Source organism: Clytia hemisphaerica, unplaced genomic scaffold, assembly GCF_902728285.1.
Source record: "Clytia hemisphaerica strain Z4C2 unplaced genomic scaffold, Clytia hemisphaerica genome assembly, whole genome shotgun sequence".
NCBI lineage: Eukaryota > Metazoa > Cnidaria > Hydrozoa > Leptothecata > Clytiidae > Clytia > Clytia hemisphaerica.
Window position 1 is genome coordinate 1723429 of NW_027103262.1, and position 19599 is coordinate 1743027.

General features: G+C 36.9%; 2 protein-coding genes across 2 annotated transcripts in view; one reads left to right on the forward strand and one right to left on the reverse strand.

Moving 5' to 3' along the window:
- Nucleotides 1–19599, reverse strand: part of LOC136800498 (uncharacterized) — a 121282-nt gene that overhangs the window by 73203 nt on the left and 28480 nt on the right. The window contains exons 21-36 of the mRNA XM_067057159.1: nt 17290–17501; nt 16625–16787; nt 15771–15911; nt 15050–15172; nt 14578–14705; nt 13920–14004; nt 12682–12831; nt 11858–11919; nt 10888–10935; nt 10033–10204; nt 8985–9152; nt 7899–8063; nt 6613–6783; nt 1350–1412; nt 544–687; nt 128–263 (exon numbers count right to left, since the gene is read on the reverse strand). Of these exons, the coding sequence (XP_066913260.1) occupies nt 128–263; nt 544–687; nt 1350–1412; nt 6613–6783; nt 7899–8063; nt 8985–9152; nt 10033–10204; nt 10888–10935; nt 11858–11919; nt 12682–12831; nt 13920–14004; nt 14578–14705; nt 15050–15172; nt 15771–15911; nt 16625–16787; nt 17290–17501 (2131 nt within the window). The remainder of the gene's footprint in view (nt 1–127; nt 264–543; nt 688–1349; nt 1413–6612; nt 6784–7898; nt 8064–8984; nt 9153–10032; nt 10205–10887; nt 10936–11857; nt 11920–12681; nt 12832–13919; nt 14005–14577; nt 14706–15049; nt 15173–15770; nt 15912–16624; nt 16788–17289; nt 17502–19599) is intronic.
- LOC136800533 (putative serine protease K12H4.7) overlaps nt 1–19599 on the forward strand; it is an 82407-nt gene that overhangs the window by 5574 nt on the left and 57234 nt on the right. The gene's annotated exons all lie outside the window — the stretch shown is intronic.

Consider the following 19599-nt stretch of genomic DNA (forward strand, 5'->3'; position numbering starts at 1 on the left):
GGTTTTCATTTCCAGAAGAAACTATATACAATCTGTTGAGGAAGTCCAATCTTTTGTGACAAATATAGGTTGTAGTCCTCTGGTCTATGGAGCATTTTTGAGTTTCACCAAACGATTTTTCACGTACCCGGTGCAGACGAAATTTGAAGAATATTGGGATTCTTATTGATGTTTTTCATGATTCCAATAAACTCTTTGCTGGCGTTGGCAAAAATGGCGCTCTCTTTACCCATTGTTAATCGGATATCAACTGAATTGTAAACCTATGGTAAAAAAGAATGTTGGATTTGAATTCGTAGCAGTGTTGTCCAAGGAAAACCCAGACCTGCAGGCTAAAGACTAGAGGCGCAAAAGAATGCTTTTTCAAAGAACGAAAGAGACCATTGGATTGAGGTGGAAAAGTTACTTTAGCAAAAGTTGTTTTTTCCACGAGTGGTTGTTGTGATTAATAATTTTATTTAAAAAGGCCTCCTCTTAGAGTCATTAAGAAGAGAGTAGTAGCTTGAAAACATAACAAAGCATATACAGCAAAATAAAAAATACCTCGTCTAGTTGTATCCAGATTTCTTGAGCATCATTAAGATGTAAAATGAACGTTTCGATATTTTGTAACGTTTTTTGCCATTTGGAAATTTCATCCAAGAAAGCAGTGGCAGATGAATGGCCCAAAACCTCTTGTAAAGAAACCTGTGTGAAAAACATCAAAATTAAACCGTGTTGAGAAAGGCAAAAAAAAATTCCTTCGAATAAGGCTGTGACGGTTCTGAAGGTCAGGAAAATTTATCAACATAAAAAGGTTTGGATCACATGATGATGGCCTAACTTCATTGAATTTGGCAAGAAGAGGTTTTGAGGCCAACCCTCAACTTTAGGGAAAATCGAATTCCATCAAAATTTTAAGGCTTGACACCAAAGGCTTGCTTGTCGGTGCATACCAAAGGGCGTCTCACATTCCTCTCCGATAGGATACTTTTCACAAGTCCGCTTTTTGAAAAAATTCAAATTTAACGAGCCTGAAATCAACAAAGTGACTCTCAAAAAGTTAATCTGATTTGGATTGTGGTCAAATGGACCACTTCTTTACAGCTTCTAGTACGGGTGACCAGAATTGGAATATCGGAAAAGATGAAGCCATGATTAAGCATGGGGGAAACTCATTAATCGCATTTGTATCGAAAAATGAATTTCTAAATTTTGTTTCTTTAAATCAATATCATATAGTAAGCTTTGGCACAATGACACATATACATTGCTGGTGAAAACGAATTTGAGAGAGTGCTCGATACTGCGAAGAGCTATTTCTATTCTTAGGTTTGAAATTCAAATACCCTAAAAAAATCTGAATATACCTGATGAGCGCGTAATTCGTGTAGAATAGCATCTGGATTATCAAGCAAGTAACGGTCAGGATCCTATAAAAATAAAGAAATACACATTTCGTTATAAAAAAACATCGAATTGGCTTGTTGTGTTCGGTTGTATATATTTGACTTAAACTCTAATTGGACCTTCAAATAACCTAAAAGGATCCCCCAGCGGTTTGCGTGAATATGTAAATAGGCTTTTTCAATTGCGTGAATGCGTGAAAATGTTTAAAAAATTGCGTAAATGCGTGAATTGGAAAATTTTACATGAACAGAAATTCTGTGAAAACCTTTATGGTATTAGTATTAGTGCAGACAACATTTCGCCACAGTAATTAACAAGACTACAATAATTTCAAAATGATGGAACTCACTAGCCTACTGTAGTCTTTTGATGCAAAAAAATAGTAGGCTATCTAACCCGAATTGGAAAATATCCGGAAATAACATAAACAATACGTTTTCTGGTATGTAAAGTTTCAAAGCCCGGGCAAAAATTTTTCGTGAAACGACAGGGCTACACTAGATTCTTCCCCGTATGGTATACAAAACGAGAAAATGTTATTTTTACAGCGAAATTTTATTCTGGAACCATTTTTATTGCTATTGGGGAGTATTTAAGGCTTGAACAGTCAGCTTATATGCGAAGATACTAAGTTATCATGCTGTGGGAATGAGAAATCAGGGTAGACCATAAGGTACACCATTGGGGTACCCCATGATGCTGTACCACCTTTTAAAACAACCCGTATTATAGCGTCAACCCTCTCTTTTTTGGGTTGGGGGTAACACCCAAAAAGATTCAAAATGAAGGTTGGGGAATGAAAATACATCACTCTTGGGAGGGAGGGTGTAGTGAGTTTGTTGGCTAAAAAAATAGTTTTATGATTGACTTCTTGACTTAAATGAATTAACAGTACAAAGCGTAGAAATTACAAAAGAACCAAATAGTTTACTCAGTTTGAGCATCAAATTGTTCTTCCGGTTCTTATTTTTAGGGAAAAATTGAGGTAAAGTACGCTTTGTGCCCAATTTCAAATATTCAGTCATTGCAGGCTCAACATTTCTGAAATTATTCATGTTATAAAAAAAGTGTGTGTAACGAAACGAATGCAGCATGATCGATTCTGTTGACAAGTTGGTTTTTCAATCTGAACAAAAAAAGTCCTTTGTCACTACTCACTTTGTAGGGAATCAACATATGAACAGGGGAAAGTACCTAATAAACGTTAAATACAGTGTAGCATGGGCCTAAAACATAATTTCTTAGTGTAAATTGAGCTTGCAAAAAGAGTCGAAGTTCTGGAGTTTAAGTTATATGAACAGGGGAAGTACCTTATGAACAATAGATACAGTGTAAGTAGGGCTTTAAACAAGTTACCAACCCATTCAGCAAAATTTGAAGGCGTCCATACACGAAAAACAAGAGGGAATACCTAATGGACAATTAAACCGTGACCTTTGTATGCGGCTTCACTGCTAAAACTTTCTAAAATTGTTCATAGTTCCCCACGGAGGAGTACCACTGTAATATCCTTATATGATATTTCATTTATTGCATAACAGTGTTGTTTTATTAATACTCCTCTCCTCATCAGAGGCTTTTTCTCGTCAAAATACATCAAAAGATTACGTCATTTCTTAGAAATTGAATAAGCAATCAAAAGAAGTATAAACTAGATTCGTTGTTTAAGATGTTTATAAGAGCACAAGAAGATAGAGGAGACAAGTAGAAAGATTTCAATAGTCGCAGCAAAGAAGTTGGATAAGGTGAACAAACTTGATTCAATTTTTCGAGGGAGAAAAAGATGCCTCAGAAAACACAACAAGTACAGCATGCTGGTTTGGCCATCTCAATGAATGTTGGTTTATTGAGTGAATGGGATAATTGGAAACCATTTCCAAAGGGAGTTCCATCACGATGGCTTTTAATGGGTGGTGCAGTCGATCCACCAAAAGAAATTCAAATCTCCAAACGTCGACCAAGAAAAATTACCACTGTTGCTAGAGCTGGACAATTCTTACCAGGAGTACAACAAGATCTGGGAAATATGAGTGCTGCATTATTGAAAAACAAACTACTACTCCACAACTATATTTTTGATATGAAAATAACTAAAGAGAGAGCGCTGGAAGGCATCAAAGATCTTTTCCAGAACTGCATGAATCAATCACCAAAAGCAGCTCCGGTCATTTATTATTCTGGACATGGTGAAATGGACACAGGTAATTGGTGTTTTCAAAATCTCCAATTAGGAATCAGAGAGATTGTGGCTTTAATACCAAAAGGATGTTACGAACCGTTGATCATTTCAGATTCGTGTTTCAGTGGTTGTTGGGCAGATTACTGTATTAACCAGACTGGGAATGTCCATGTCTTGGCAGCTTGTTCATATGACCAGACAGCTCTGGATGACAAGGATGGTGGCCAGTTTACTCAATACATTACTGGGCAGATTCCAAAGAGAAAGTTGAGTGTAAAACCTGTTTATGGCTTCCCTGGAGGAAAGAATCCCAAACAAAAGAGTGGCAAGGCAATCCAGTCCGTCCCAAATAGAAACCAACAGGAGATAATAGGCAGGACAGGCGCTAATGGCTTGGTTGCTAGAGCCTCTGATGGACCCTCTATTCCAACAGAATGTGATAACTTTGTAGATTTGGTCAAAGCTCAGCTGAAGAGCAACCCAAGTCGTGTGTTAGTGTCATTTGATGTATGGCTTGATGAAAAGATGTCTGCTCTATTTGCTGATTTGGAAACAGGGTCGAAAAGACCAGATTGGGACTTTATAAAGTATGAATCGCCTATTGCTTTTTCTTCTGGAGTAACGAAAATGATAAGCAAAGGATTTCAGATCGAAGAGATGATTGAAACGAAAGATAAGAAACGATATGTGTATTTTACAAAATCCACATGGAGTCAGTTGTAGAATACCAAATATCGTTTAAGGATATATGGCATTACATTAAAAGGAATGAGTCGTGGATACTAAAAATACTGAGATACTGTAGGTGATACAGGAAGAGAAATTTGCTACTTTTGTTTTACTTCATTTATTGAATTTTTTCCATAATTTTTTTCCAAATTTTAGGAAACCTTAAATTTAAAAATAGGACCATCTCGGGGTAACGTTGTCAATTGCGCAGAAAATAAAAATTATGATTCCAAAAAATTACCATTTTTATAGAATGTTTCACAGCATCGGTATAATTAAAAAAGCAGCTTCCCAAAATGTCGTGGTATGATAAAAGTTCCTGAAAACTTTAAAGACATTATAGACATTATATCTTACCTCTGGCGATATAACTTAAGTTTCTAGCGGAGGGAGGGACTATATTAGTGTTTAGTAGTATTTTGTAGTATATGTTCGTACTCTTAGGTGCCAAATAAACGGGGGGGTTCGAATAAACGGGGGGGTTGGAAAAAAATTTCAAATCAAATAAACGGGGGGGACCTAATTACCGGGGGGGGGGTTGGAAAATGGACTTTTAAAAACCCTAAAGAGGGTCAAAATGGACTAAATTTAGGCTTTTTAGAGTAAAACAAGAAACTTTCCTTTTGGGAGCTGGGAATTTTTTCAAAAATTAATAAACGGGGGGGTCCTAATAACGTCCGGGGGGGTTGGAAAAAAATCGAAAAATTAACAAGCGGGGGGGACCGTTTATTTGGCACCTAAGAGTAATATACCCTGTGTTTATGTTTCAATAAAATAAAAAAAAGACATTATAGTACTGAACAAAAAATCCAATCAATATTTTTCTTTGTTCATCCTAACGAATTCTACAAATGAATACCTTAATTAGATACGGTTAGTCTCCTTAGTAACAACGAATTCGTTGGCATCATTAATATTTCCTAATAAACTCTTATAAAACCCCTTAAACACGAACTTTCATTGCGTTTAAAAAATACATTGTTTATGACCGACCCAAATATATTTGATTCGGCCTGTAGGGCAGAGGGTCTAATACTTGAAAACTAACTGAGTGTCTCGATATATCGAACAGTCCCCCCTGGCCGTTCGAAATATTTCAGACTCGACTGAATCACAATTTTCAATCTGATAATGGCAATTTACATTAACAAAGTCCGATTTTTTTTGTCATTTTATTGATTTTTTTTCATAGATTTTTCGTTAGTGTTAATAGACCTATTTGGGATTATAGAAATGAAAGAAATAAAATTTCGTTGATTCAGGTGTTTCATTTGATTTCAATTTCCAGAGGTATCCAAGCTATTTTTTAAAAGATTTATACCTAATCTATTTAAATAACTATTATCTCACTATTAACGTGAGCAAGTATCGAAAAAAACTGAAAGACAATTCGCTTGAGAAGCAGAGCTGATATTTTGCGCGGTGCAAATCATATTTGCTTCCCAGTTTAAAGCTTGTAGAAAAGCAGTCGGTACCCTCGGCCTTTTTCATGTAGTGGTCTCGACTGAAAGGTGCAGTAGCACAAATTGAGGCAACAGGAAACCCGTTCGTCGTCGCAAGTTTTAGCTACCGGCACTAACTTCGCTATTGTCACAAACATAAAAGATAATCTCTGGATCTTTTATCGATCTTGATTTACGATCGATAACAAATCAATTAACGATCGATGACGAATCGATTAACGATCGATGACGAATCGATATACTCGATTGAAATACTAGCTCGATAATGGATCAACGAAGGATCGATACTGAAGACTTTTTAATGGCTGAATCTTCCATCGATCTTCTATCCATATCGTTAAGTAATCCATCGATCACAAATCGATCCGTCATCGAGCCGTTCCGATGATCGATCCTATTGAGCGCGGGGGTCTGGTACATAGTAGACATTGTGATTGACGAATGAGAGATACTTGTGCCAAAAACCCGCTTTAGAAGTGGTCTCAACTTATGCCATTGAAATTGACCCCATCCATAGGTAGACATTGCAATCAAAGAGTGAGTAATATATGTAACTATTGAGTTAGATGAAACTCTTGGTTGGAAAATGAAGTCACTTGCTTTCCAAACACGTGACCGTGTTTTCACACAAACGCTGCATCGAAAGTAAAATATATCGCTGAATGTCAAAAAAAAGTAAGAAAATAAGAATTTCAATCCGTCATTTTAAATGCTGCCCAAATCCCCCAATAGGATTCGCTTTTTCTTGCTTGGGAAAAGTGGAAAATTCCATTCCAGCATTTCGGTTTTAAACTCACCGCAAGTTACAGACTTCCCTTTAAAAAAGGTCTCAACTTATAACATTAAAATTACCTCGTCCATAGTAGACATTGCAAGTGAAGAGTGAGCGATACTTGTGACAGACATCATACGAGATCTTGTCCGCTTCGCTTGTGAAGGTGATGCGTGCGGTGGCAAAGCACTGTTTTGTCCAGTAGAAGTGTTGTAACCGAACTCCGACTCTGCAGGACCATACTCGCTTCCCTGTAAAACCCACAAAATTAGAATTTGATTGGCCTAACTTGCTGTTAATGGGCTCTTCCAGAAAAAAATTGAATATGGGGGGGGGGGTGGAGGATTTAAGATTTTCCGGAAACTTATCCCCCAGACAAGCATCAGTTGACCCCCGGACAAGCATAAGTTGACCCCTCAGACATTCAAAATCACCCCTAATCAGAGCAAGTATGCCCCTAAAACAAGGCAAATTTTGCAGATTTTTCACAACCCCCACTGGATTAAATATCCAATAATATATCCTACACCCCCCCCCCCACGTACAAATATTTTCTGGAAGAGCCCAATTTGGATTAAAAACACAATAAGACCCATCAATTCTAAACACACCAAAGGGATTGTGTCGCGGTTACTTGGGAAGAATAACGTCAAAAACTATTGTGTATCACAGTGCCGTAGCAACTGGGGGGAGCAAGGGGGGGCTATGCCCCCCAAATAATTTTTTCAAAAATGGTTATTTTGCAAAATGCAAAGTTTTTCTTTTTTAATTTGTCATAATTGTCTTTTTGTGCATGTTTTGAGTGTATTTTTAAGCAATCTAGAGCTCAAATTTTCGGTGTCACTAAACTTTAGCCCCCCCAATATGAAAATGCTTCCTACGGCACTGGTATCAAAAAAATTAATGCAACGACTTTTGACATCAAGCCTAACTGGTAAGCTCTAACCCAGTCAACTTTCGTCAACACTTTGTAAACAGAAAAAAATCCAAAGAAAAGAAAATACAGAGTTTTGGAGAAAAACCCCTTACATTTTCTGAAAGTCAGCCTACCGCAACTGCCCATAAAAGCAAGACGTATAATTTTCTTTCCAGGTAATATATTCAATCAACCATAGTAAACTGAAACACAGGCTTCTATCTCTCAAAGTAAACCATAGTTCGGTACCGGCAATTTGTTCAAACAAACAAACAACCTGCATGGTGTGAAGTGTGGAGGCGAGAAAAGAGCTTGATCGATCAAATCGCCGGTACCAAACTATGGTCTACTTTATCTAAGATGGCGGATTATTTTGCTTCAGCTAGGGGCGGAATAGCTCTATCTGGTGTTTTATATTATAGATATATGTGATTGTAACACGACGCTTACGGAAACGGAGCCAGCTTCATTTCCAACGTATCCACCATTAGAGTTGGCAATCAAACGAGAATGTCTCTTCGTTTCAAACACTTTACTCAACCAAATCTCTTCGTAAAGTTTCAACATGTTCTCAATGTGGACGTCTTTTGATGATCTTTTGACGATACTTCTCACCTTTGTGATAAAGGAAAGAAAAAGATTTAATATATTTACAGTTGTGTACCACAGGGTTGAGGTGAACCGAACACTCCTTTTTTACAGTTGTCTACCATGCAGAAGGTAAGAAAAACAACACCTTAGATTGCCTTGGATTTTTTCTTTAACCAGAATTCTTCTCTTTGATTGGTCAAGGTCAGCACAGACTATAGGAAACGTTATCCAAAGTCCTTGATAAGACGTTGCGAAACACATCAAATTGTATAAACGTAGTAGAGAGCCGAGACTAAACAGTCTGTGCCACTAACTCGATCGGGAAGATTCTTCCGAAATGGGAAGATTCTTCCAAAATGGGAAGAACCATTCCGAACGGGAAGTTAACTTGACACCCAAACGGGTAAGAGTTAAAAAACGGACTTCCAGATCGGGAAGAAGAGGGAAAATAAGGAAAACTCGATCGGGTTGGAACTTCCGGTTTGGGAAGTTTACGCAGTTTTTTCACAATTTAATAAGATTTCTACGGTAAAGTTTACTTTTCTTTCGGTAAAAAACCTTAAAATTTGATGCTTTTTCTTTCACCTCCAAAAAGTTTCAACTTTCGCCGGTCATCGCACAGCTTCGCCGAAGATTCAGTCAATTTTCAACTTCCCAAAGAGGAAGAATCTTCCCAAACGGGCAGAAAAAATTAGAGTAAATTCTTCCCGTTCGGGAAGGTTCTTCCCATTTCGGAAGAATCTTCCCAATCGAGTTAGTGGCACAGACTGCTAAAGCTCTAAAGAAACGAGACAACGAACTTAGGATAATGTGGCCATCATAAACTGAACATTTCTAGATTCAAAACCAACATCAAAAGACCTGATCGTATGTCTTTTTTGATAAAAGAAAAAGGACTTCGCATGTTTTTACTTCGATTTAAGATAAGTGAACCATAAGCGATACCTCGTCTGAGTGATTCTGCAGACCCAGTTTCAAGAACTCATCCAAGGTCATTCGATTCAATACTTCAGTAGTCATTATGACAGATGTTCCCATAGAACGTGCTAACTGTTTCCAATGTCGTGATCGAAGTGCTGCTTTGCCAAGGTCCTCCATTATGGGTATACAAGACTGAAAAGTAGAGATCTAATTCTTTTAGAGAGTGAATCAAATTTTCAAATAGGTTGTTTATCCTACCACGCTAAAACCTTACTTTAGGACAAACATCTGGCTGACGATTCTCCCTAGCTTTCTTCAAGGATGATATAACTTAACTTAATTCTTATTGATCCCTTTTCAACGCTTGTTCGTTGGGCGCGGAGGAATGAATGACTCCCGCTCTTTGTTCGGTTACTTGATTTTTTGGTGTTTTCTTTTTTCGTACGATGGGCTATTCGACAGAAAAGCAAAAATTTCATATACTGCCTTGAAATTTCACCATTTTTGGAATTTTATCTATCTTTTATCTATTCTTGAATGATCTGCCGGACACCGTCTAGAATATATATCTTTCTCATGATTGGGTATTTTTTAATTCTGGGATAGCCGACTTTTATCAACACTTAAAAGTTTTAAATATAAATAGTAACCTCAACTTTATATATTGACGAAAGTCTACAATTTTTAATATTTATTCAATATTTGTCTTTTCCAAAGATTTTGTCTATAATTCTCGAATCAATTAATAATTTTAATATGAGTGGAATAATTTTGATGAATGAAAATCAACTATTGTTCGCTAGTGCGTTGCGACCACTTTTATATCTAGCTTCAATTCACCTAGCGGGCAGTGCGCTGCGACCAGAGTTCTAAATATAAAAGTGGTCGCAACGTACTAGCGAACAATCATTGATTTCCATTCATCTTGAGATTTAAAAGAAGTGCTCGAAATCTTCAAAAGACTTCATCACAATCTTAAGGTGAAGATCAAACGACATTGTAAGCCATCCGACCATTGCAAACAAACTTAGAGACCACCACCGGATTACAGGCAGTAATAGAAGAACCTTACCATAAATTCGTTGATTGTTTCTTCTAAACACAAAGTCACATCCCACGAATGAACGCGATCGGATAATTTCATCACTAGATCGTATTGCGCGTCTAAGCCTCGTTTCAACAGTTTTGTTTTGATGCGTTGCCAACGGTGACGTTTCCATTCTGTCTGTTGATCTTTGATCACCCTGTGGACAATAAGAAAATTGCTTAGTTAACCAAACTGTGTAAAGCTAAGCTGCACGCATCCCCTCTACCTTATCGGGGAAAAAAATGTCGGGGGAAAGTGACAAAAATCTTCCCCCGACGAATTTTTTCCCCGATATTTCATCAACCGACAAGACTTTTACCCGATTTTTTTATCCCCGACCAAAACTTTTACCCGATTTTTTAAACCCCAACCAGTAGAGGATGCGAAACGTGTATAAAATTCTCGCCTTAGAGTTACCCCCGTCTTTTTGTTCTTGAGTTATAGAAACTTAATTACAATACAATCATTGGATTTTTACACCTTTTTAAGAAAATTGAAACCCCAAAATTTCATACACGACTAGCATCAGCCCCAAGCTATATCAAAACATAGAGGGACGTGTGCATCCTATTGTAGAGCTTACTCAACTAAACATTTTTTATGAGCAACCCGAATGCAAATATGATGAAATGAAATGAATGAAAATATATTTAATAGCTCTCCAACATATAGAAGGTTTTTGGATAAAGTAAAGGTTTGTAGGTCAGTGTAGCAGTTCACTAGTAATGAGACCCAGGAAATATTGGTCACCAAATGAGACTAAAACATGCAAAGAAATTTGACCCAACATCTTCAACCTGGACTTTTGATTAAAATTAATAAGGTAGAATATTAAATTACTTGTTAATGTCCCATATTTGTTGGAGTAATGCTAATTCATTCTTTAACCTGGAAAGAGAAAAAACATTACTGCGTTTTACATCGTCACATCCACCGCACACTAACATAATAACGTTCGAAATATTTAAACATTATCAGAGCGTATTCGATTATAAATTTGCAGCCTTTACTAGACCATAGAGTTATAAAGCCCGAAGGGCTAGATGGAGTGCTTTAAGCTCTTCCAAGCAAAAAAAAGTGAATATCGCATAAAATATTGCTGCTATTGTTTTCGAAAACCCGCGAAGCTTCTGATTGGTCAAGCACTGAAATTCTATTGTAATGTCACGTGACTGGTAGGATTTCCTATCCAACCTCGGCACACTTTTCAGCAGAAGCACGATATCTAGTCCTTCGGGCTTAATAAATCTATGTACTAGACGCCACCCGCGTTTTTTCTACGCAAGAAACAAGATAAAAGAATTCCAGCTTCTGGTAGGGTGTTCACTAACAAATTTGATGATATTCCAAAAAAAAGAAAAAACCCAAAGCATTGCAAAGTCGTCAGTAAACAACAAGATATCAAATTAAATTCCGTCGTTTAAGTACTTAAGTCGCTTTAAGTGTGCGCACTCTTTGTGTGCTACCGTGTGGGAACCATGTTAGCATATTTAGCCTCACTCCCTTCATAGTGGTTTATACAGCGCAAGAAGGAGTGAACAACTTAAAGCAAATTGACTTAAGAAAAGTATTCCAGAGCTCCATGTTATCCCATGTAAAAACCAGTGAATTTTCGGGTTATATGATTACTCCTTCATACAGGGTTCAGTCAACTCACACCAATTCGAACCTCTACAATTCGAATTAGAAAATTGGTCCCCTCAGCTGCAAGAGTAGTATAAAATGCTCTCTGAAAGTCGAATCTTTCTCTAATTCGAAAAAAAATTTTGGTCCCTTGAAAATCGAGTTAGAGGGATATTGATTCACTTACGTTTTTATGAGATTGAAGTCGAAGATTTCTTTCTCCAGGAGTTCTTGCAGTTCAACTAAATCCTAAAAAAAGAAGAAAGTTTTAATAGAATGCGAAAGTTGTGATCAAAAGTAACAGCAGTCTACCAAACGAAGGGTTGGGTACTACTCTTTCTCTCTTTCTCGAGATTGATCCAATAAACCTTGATGTTTCTCTTTCAATTGCTGGAGCAGTGAGATATCAAGTTAAGTTTGTTCAGGTCCACGGTAAGAAGTGGCCAGGAGTTTTCCTATATCCTGAAATCTGGGAATCAGGTCCATGTTAAGAGAAGGAATTGAGCCCTTTGTTTCTTTTGTTGTGCTGCAATCTAAGAAAAAAACAAAAATTTCCACCCTCTACTTGCAGGCATATCCGTCAGACGACTTTTAAAATGAAACGAAAATTTTGTAATAATCAAGTTAAATTTCTGCTTTAAAGCCTTAGAAATTAGTATTACATTCATTCGCCGTAAAACGACAAATGAAATATCTCCCTGGTTACCAATTACTAATATCAAGCTATATATATAGTGACATTCGTTCACTACATCCTGTCTATGGAAATCCTCACATTATCATTATAATATTGTTGAGTCTGCAAGGTTTCCGGCTCCTACCGTTTATTGTCTACTAATTGTGGAAAAACATTAAATGAATAGAAATTAAATCTTCTGCAGCAGATGTCCTCTCTATATAGGTAAGATCCAAATTTGAAACTAATTCTCCAATTTTAGAGGGAAGGCGTTTATCCCAATTAAACATTGAAAAGAAGAGTAATACGGTCTTAAGAGTGTGGAGTGTAAATACCTGTGATTCAGCCTCCAACAATTCTACTTCTTTACCAAACTGGTCAATCAGTGTGTAGGCCATTGACATTTCAATCGAACGACTGTATACATTCGAATCTTCGATTTCGTATCGTAACTCTTGGCATTGGGTCTTGAATTGAGATAGAACCTAAAGGGAAATTCGTTTTGAACTGAGGGGGTATTTGGTATGGATCAATAAGAGTAGCTCCTCCTCCAGCGGTTAACTTAACGTAGCAGTTTATTTGATCTTATTGCAACTTGACTATTTCAACGAATGACTGACCAATATTGCTACTATTGCTTTAAACTAAAAAACAACGTTCTACTCCAAGATAGCATTGTTTATAGGAGAGGGTAAGTGGAACATTAGTAATCACCATGAAATAAATAACACTTGTACAATTAGATAAGAGACGTACAATATTAATGACCAGATCATTTGTTTGAGCTTTTTAAGTAAATTCTAAAAGTTTCAGTTGTAGAAAATGTCATCGATATTCCAATGGCGGATTGGCTGCCGCCCACGCTAAAGCTCTAAGGGAGTGGGCCAATTTCCTATCAGAGAGGAATAATAGTCGGCCGACAAATTCGCATCCCAGTCGGGTTTAACTACCCTTGCGCTTATACCTTAAAATATTTTTGTTCGACCCGCCAATCCCCGAAACCGAGAGCTGGGGTCCAGGACTCCTGCAAATTCCGTAATCTAAACCAGATCTTGAAAATCTCCTGACCTTTGGAGCTTTAGAGCGTGTGGGATGAAAACTTCTGCATCTGGGTGCCAGATAACAGAAAAAATCACTTGAAGGAAGCGTAAAAGTTGTACCTTATTGGGGGGAAAAAAGTCGGGGTTTTAATTAGTCGGGGAAAAATTTCGTCACCTAGAGGCATTTTCGTCACTTTTCCCCGACCAAATTTACAATTTAGTAACTTCTACCCGACTAAATTGTCCAAATGAAATGGTTTCCTTCACTAGCTCGAAAAAAGATCTTGTAATTCGACGTTTAAAGCACTAATTTTGGTTAATAAAGGGGTTTGGATTTGAATTTTGATTTGGGGAAAAAAATCGAGTGAAGGTTTTGGTCGGGGATAAAAAAATCGGGTACAAGTTTTGATCGGGTGATAAAAATGTCGGTGATAAATTTCCTCGGGGAAAAATTTTGTAACCCCCTCAAAATTTTCGTCACTTTCCCCCGACGTTTTTTCCCCGATAAGGTATACAAAGCTTGATAATTTTACCTCAGCCACATCTTTGTGTTTGGCTTGTATCCTTGGTCCTAACTTCTTCTTTGCTTGACTGACTTTCATTTTCAAATTGTTCCATCTATAAAGGAAGAACCACAATCATCATCTTTAGTACAAGGGAGTCTCTATAACTCGAACACGTACCTCCGTAACTCAATTTTTTTATGGAGACAGGTTTGTAATGTATTATAGAAGCGCTTGAAAACTTGTTTGAGGAGACTTTGCTGTACTGAAAGTAAAAACTACTACCGTAACATTGTTTTAAAGAAAAACCTCGAGTTTCTAATTTCGTCGGTAAATTGCTTTATTTTCCTTGTTTGCTAAAAAGCTGTCGTGCCTGTTTGTGAATGTTTCATATGAATTACCGGGTGTACGTGCCAAATTTAAATTGAATTTTTAGAACAATATTTTTGCAGTTGTTTTTGCAGTAGACGATAACTCAGATTTGACCCCCGAGAATTCCCCACAATGCTTTGCGCGGAAGAAAGTTCGCGGTGAAATATTTTCTGCGCAAAGCATTGTGGGGAATTCTCGGGGATCAAAGCTGAGTTTTCATGTTAAGCCGATATCGTCTATTATGATACACCTTTGCAGGGTTGATAAGTGGTGTATTGGGATAATACATAAATAGCTTAAACTGCAAAAAGATTACCTGACAGGGGCTGCTTCATAGAATGCTTGTGTTTTAGCTGGTAACTTTTGATTGTATTTATCCAACACTTCCAGCATATCCTTCATTTTGATGAAGTTGTTGTCTAGTTCTGATTGTTGGCGATTGACCTGGAAAATGTAAAGCTTTTGCAAATTGTATTTGCGTTCACGTGTCTCTGATTATTAATTTAACACTGTTATTTTCAGTCGGAAATAATACTTTCGGGTCCGTAATTTATACCAATAAAAAGTCAAAATATTAAACGTTTTTAAAAAATCTCTTTTTTCTTGCCTGTTGGAAGCAAGTAAACCAAAGATCCGGCGTATCGACTCGGGGAAGGTACCTTCCCTTATATCGAAGCAGTGAACGATAATCTAAGCCAAAACTTGCTTCAGAATAGGAGTTTAGTCCGATTCCCACCATATTACTACACCTTTTAATATAATTGCAACAACCTGATACTAAAACTGACCTCATTAAAAATCCTCATTAATTTCATGAAGGATGCAACGTCACTTTCTTCGCCAGTTATAGCCTCGATTCCTGGTTCAGTTCGTTTCAAGAACGAGTCTAGTGAATTCAACATCAGATGGACCTGGAACACAAAATAATAATCAGCTATTCATCATTTGTTTCTTTTGTTGTGTTGCGCATCATGATCCAGTAGCGTAAACAAGGGGGCGCAAAATCAGTGTAAGAGAGCAGATTTTTATGAAACAGTGAATTTTCTTTTTATATTATGAATAGATAATTGCAGCGTTATAAAAATCTGCTCTCCTACACAAATTTTGCGCCCCTCCTGTCTACTCTACTGTGATCCCTGCATTAAATTATACTACAATTCTCGTATTATCTAACCACCAAATCCAGAGGGGTGGTATGGTTGGAGAACATCGGGAATGAGTACATAATATGTGGGTGTTGTTCAAGGGCGTTACCCTTCGTTGGAAGGTCTTTGCCCAGTATGAAGAATAACGAGAATGAGAATAACGAGCCAAGCTTATAGGTCTGCTATGTCAAATAACCTCACTGCTTAAAAATAGGTCGTGTTTTGCTTTTTTGTCTACAGAACTGTTGGTTGGGAATATGGGTTGAAACCTGGAAACGTCATCATCATTCTTAACTAGCCCCTAAAAATGCTAAATCGGCGTGGGTCACCTAAAAACACCCAAAATATTTAAACCTTTTTTTACCTGATCAGAAAGATATTTGGTGTAGGTGTAAAGCCATTTCGATGCATAGGTTTCAATAGTTTCTTTGATAGGTTGCATATTGATTCGTACCCAACCAATACTGTGAGCAATATCTGCTCGACCCACTTCCTCCTTCGCTTCCTAACAAAAGAAACAAATGATAATTTTTATTCATCCAACTGGCTATAAGCGATTGTAAAACACATAGTTAGAGCATTCAGCTTCACTGCAAGGTTGTAGGTTCAATCCCTAGCAGGGCATAAGGGTCAATTAATGGCACTCCAAGCCTCGTTGCTTGATGCCCAGCAATTAGACCATGTTCAGTCGTTACGGTTTCGCATCGCTCCGATATAGCGTTTGTTACTGGATAAGAAGTGTTTTCATACTGTTTTCGGAACTTTTCGGAGCAAAGAAATGGAGCAGTTCCGTTCCGATGAAAATACTGAAGCAAAACTGTTTCGATCTATTTTGCTTTGTAACGCCTTCTTTTTTTATGTTTCGAACTTTAACGTTTATACTTGTTTCGGAACCGTTTTGTTTCGAAACGATCCGGAACCGTAACGTATGAACATGGTCTTAAAGAGAAGGATAAGTTAAAAAATCCAGTGAAAGGAATGGTGCTAGATGCATAGTTGGGTAGACAACTTCGGGTTGCCCACGACTGTGGTCGTAAACTTATAATTTCTTTACTACAAGGCATAATAAAAAGTAAAATAAAAAAAGCTTTTCTATTTTTACTTGTCCTTAGATAGCCCGGTTGTTTTTCCCGCTAACAAAGGATTATTATCAAACCAAAAAAAATCATTTCAAAGAGTGGAAACAACACAAATAAAATAACAATAATACCAACAAACCTTAAAGACAGAGATCTCGTGGTCGAAATCGTCAATGTTGGGTTGTTCCTTCCCTTTATTTTGTGCACTCTTCAAAAAGCGTTTATCTCGTAATCGTGTGATGCCACTTGTCACGCCAGATGAAGTAGTGTTGGCTGAGTGTGATTTCCGTGACCCTGTCATACTGAACGAATAGTGAAAGATAACCAAAATTGAAATACAGTTTGAATTTCGAAATCAACCTGAATAAGTTATTAGAACTTCCAAAAAGTTAGATTTCGACTTAGGAAGCTTTTTAATCTACTGGGTGTTTCAGAAAAAATTCGAAAAGATTCGCTTTCAAAAAAGCTTCATTTTGAGAAAAAAGTGTAGATCAGATTACTAATAACTATAAAGCCGAAGGTTAGAAGTGAACCTCCTACGCAAGTTATAATTATTTCCTAAATTAGGCGCACGGCCTGTGTGATTGTGATTGTGATATCATTGTACAAATGCTAGATTGAAAGTAGCATCTACTGCAAGATTTTAAAAGAAATGTGCAACGTGAAAAAAACGGAAAGCGCCGAATTCAATCGTGAGTCTTTTTGCCATAGAAAGTTAAAGATTCTCTTCTAGCTTTCTGTTATACTCCATTGTAGAGCCACTAGACAGGTTATCTAAAATACAGGAACCAAAAATAACCCAACCTGATATCTTTAGTTATAAATTTAACAGATGAACTTCTCGACTGCATTGAAGCTCTGGTATCTCGACCATCAGCCATCTCTATTGATTCTCCATCATTCGCATCCGAAGCTTGTGGTCGACAACGAAGGTTACCGGCAAGAAATTCTTTGAACACTGTATTGATGTCTTGTGTCCATAAGAATGCATAATCTGAGAATAGTGCTGTCAATTTCTGTAAAAAGAAAAGCAACGCTTAGAAAGAAAAGAAAAAGCAACATGTTTAGCAGATGTACTTTTCTATTTCTAGAAAGAAAGATAATAGTATAATATATAGATACTTAAACTTGAAAACATTCAAAAAACTTTTTTTTACGCTGGCTTTCCGATGTTTTGGAGGTAAAGGAGCTCCATACAGTCGACGCTCTCTAACTGATAGGCTCCCTTATTCGATGAAATTTAAAAACCCCGTCAACTAGAAACTCTCATAAACGATGCTCCCTTATTCGATAAGCTCCCTTATTCGATGAAAATCGAATTCCCCTTGAAGATCGAATTAGAGAGCGTCAACTGTATTTCATAGTGTGAATCGAAGAACTCTACAAAATAGTCGAATGAACGCACCGCACTGGGCTCAACTGAAGATATTTTGTTATTCGAAAGTCCAATTGTAACATTCCAAATATTTAGTATTAAGGTAGCAAAGGGTGAATACCTGGGATTGTTTTTATCTTCATTTTACATTTTCTTATATACGTTAAAATACACACTTTTTTTATAAGAATGGTGTTTTTTCATTTCATCATGGATATTCTTAACTTTTTGGCGAAAATCATCCAAAAATATTCTTACGGTATTCTAAGGTTAATATGGAAATTGGCAATCTACAGGTTAAAATGCATTAAAAATGGCATTCTTGCATTAAAAATGGCATTCTTAGGTTCAGTTGCTAAATTCCATGATGGTGATATTCTTACCATATTCTTAATTATTTTGGCCATTTTCATCATGGACATTCTTATAAAGCATTTATGTATAAAGTGTATTTTTATAAAAAAAAGCGTGTAGTGTCTTTAGAATTGTGTCCTAGACTGGAGTCGTTTATAATGCGTGTAATACTAATAATACCAATACTACTACTAATAATAATACGGGATTTAGTTTGTATAAACGACTGGAAGAATCCGGTGTTCCAGCCTTATAGATACAGGGGCGAGCTACGCAGAAACTTGCGTAGCGAGAAAACAATTTATCAAGCAACAACAAACTCTCAAAACGAAATCAACTCAAATGAAAAACTTTCAATACACGTTTTTTTTTTTATAAGGAACACGTTTATAAGGAACTCGAGGCTGAAAATGGTTCAAAAAATAAGGAATTGTTAAGGAACTGCTCAGGCTGAGAATAAGTTGATTTGAAAATAATGTACCTTATTGGGACTAATTTGACCAAATCTTGATCTTTCAAGGGACAAAAAGTTCAAAATTTCCTATGTAGTAAGGAACTCGATAAGGAACTTTGAGACTGAAATTCTCTGTAAAAATAAGGAACTCCAGGCTCAGAGCAAAGTTAAGGTTCCTTATATAAAAAAAAAACGTGTACACAAATCCACACATATTTTTTTTCTTAAGAATTATTTTGAGCAGGAAAAAATTATAATTACAATATTGACACTTTTCTTTTGTTTCGAGTTAGTGCACAAAGGTTTCTAGACGACTAAAATTGTTCCATTCATTACTATTTCTACTATGTATAAATTAGTCGTCTAGCTTGCTAGACTAATAGTGTCCTCGTCCTCAGAGCCTTTCAAAATAAATTACTTCGGAGAAAAGAAAACTTTTTGTGGTTGGTTCCAGGCTGCCCCAAGTTTTAGCCTCGTTTTGGCGAAAAACTCGTCCCCAGGCCCCAAAAATCAAAATTTTTGAAAAATGAAAAAAACACCCCCAGATATTCACCCAAGGAACAAGTGTGCAAAGTTTCAACCAAATCGAACAATATTTTGGAAGTCTCCAGGCTGCCCCAAAGTTTTCGGACGGAGATACAGACATTGTCAGATTCTAGCTCAACTGAGGTTGAGAACCGATGGTAGTATATAAGGAGTGCGAATCCGTTAGTGGGTGCCAACAGCCTACATATTTCACGGTTTGGAAACCAAACCATGATAAGATTTGGGCATTTAAACATAAACAATCCTTTCCTGGGAAGATAACTCAACAAAATCTAATGGAATAGTTGGAAGTCACATTATGAGGCCCAAATTTGTCCCAATGAAATTTTCTTTTGAATATTGAGGTCCCTCAGATTTTGCGCTTTGCCATTTTACAGCATTGTGC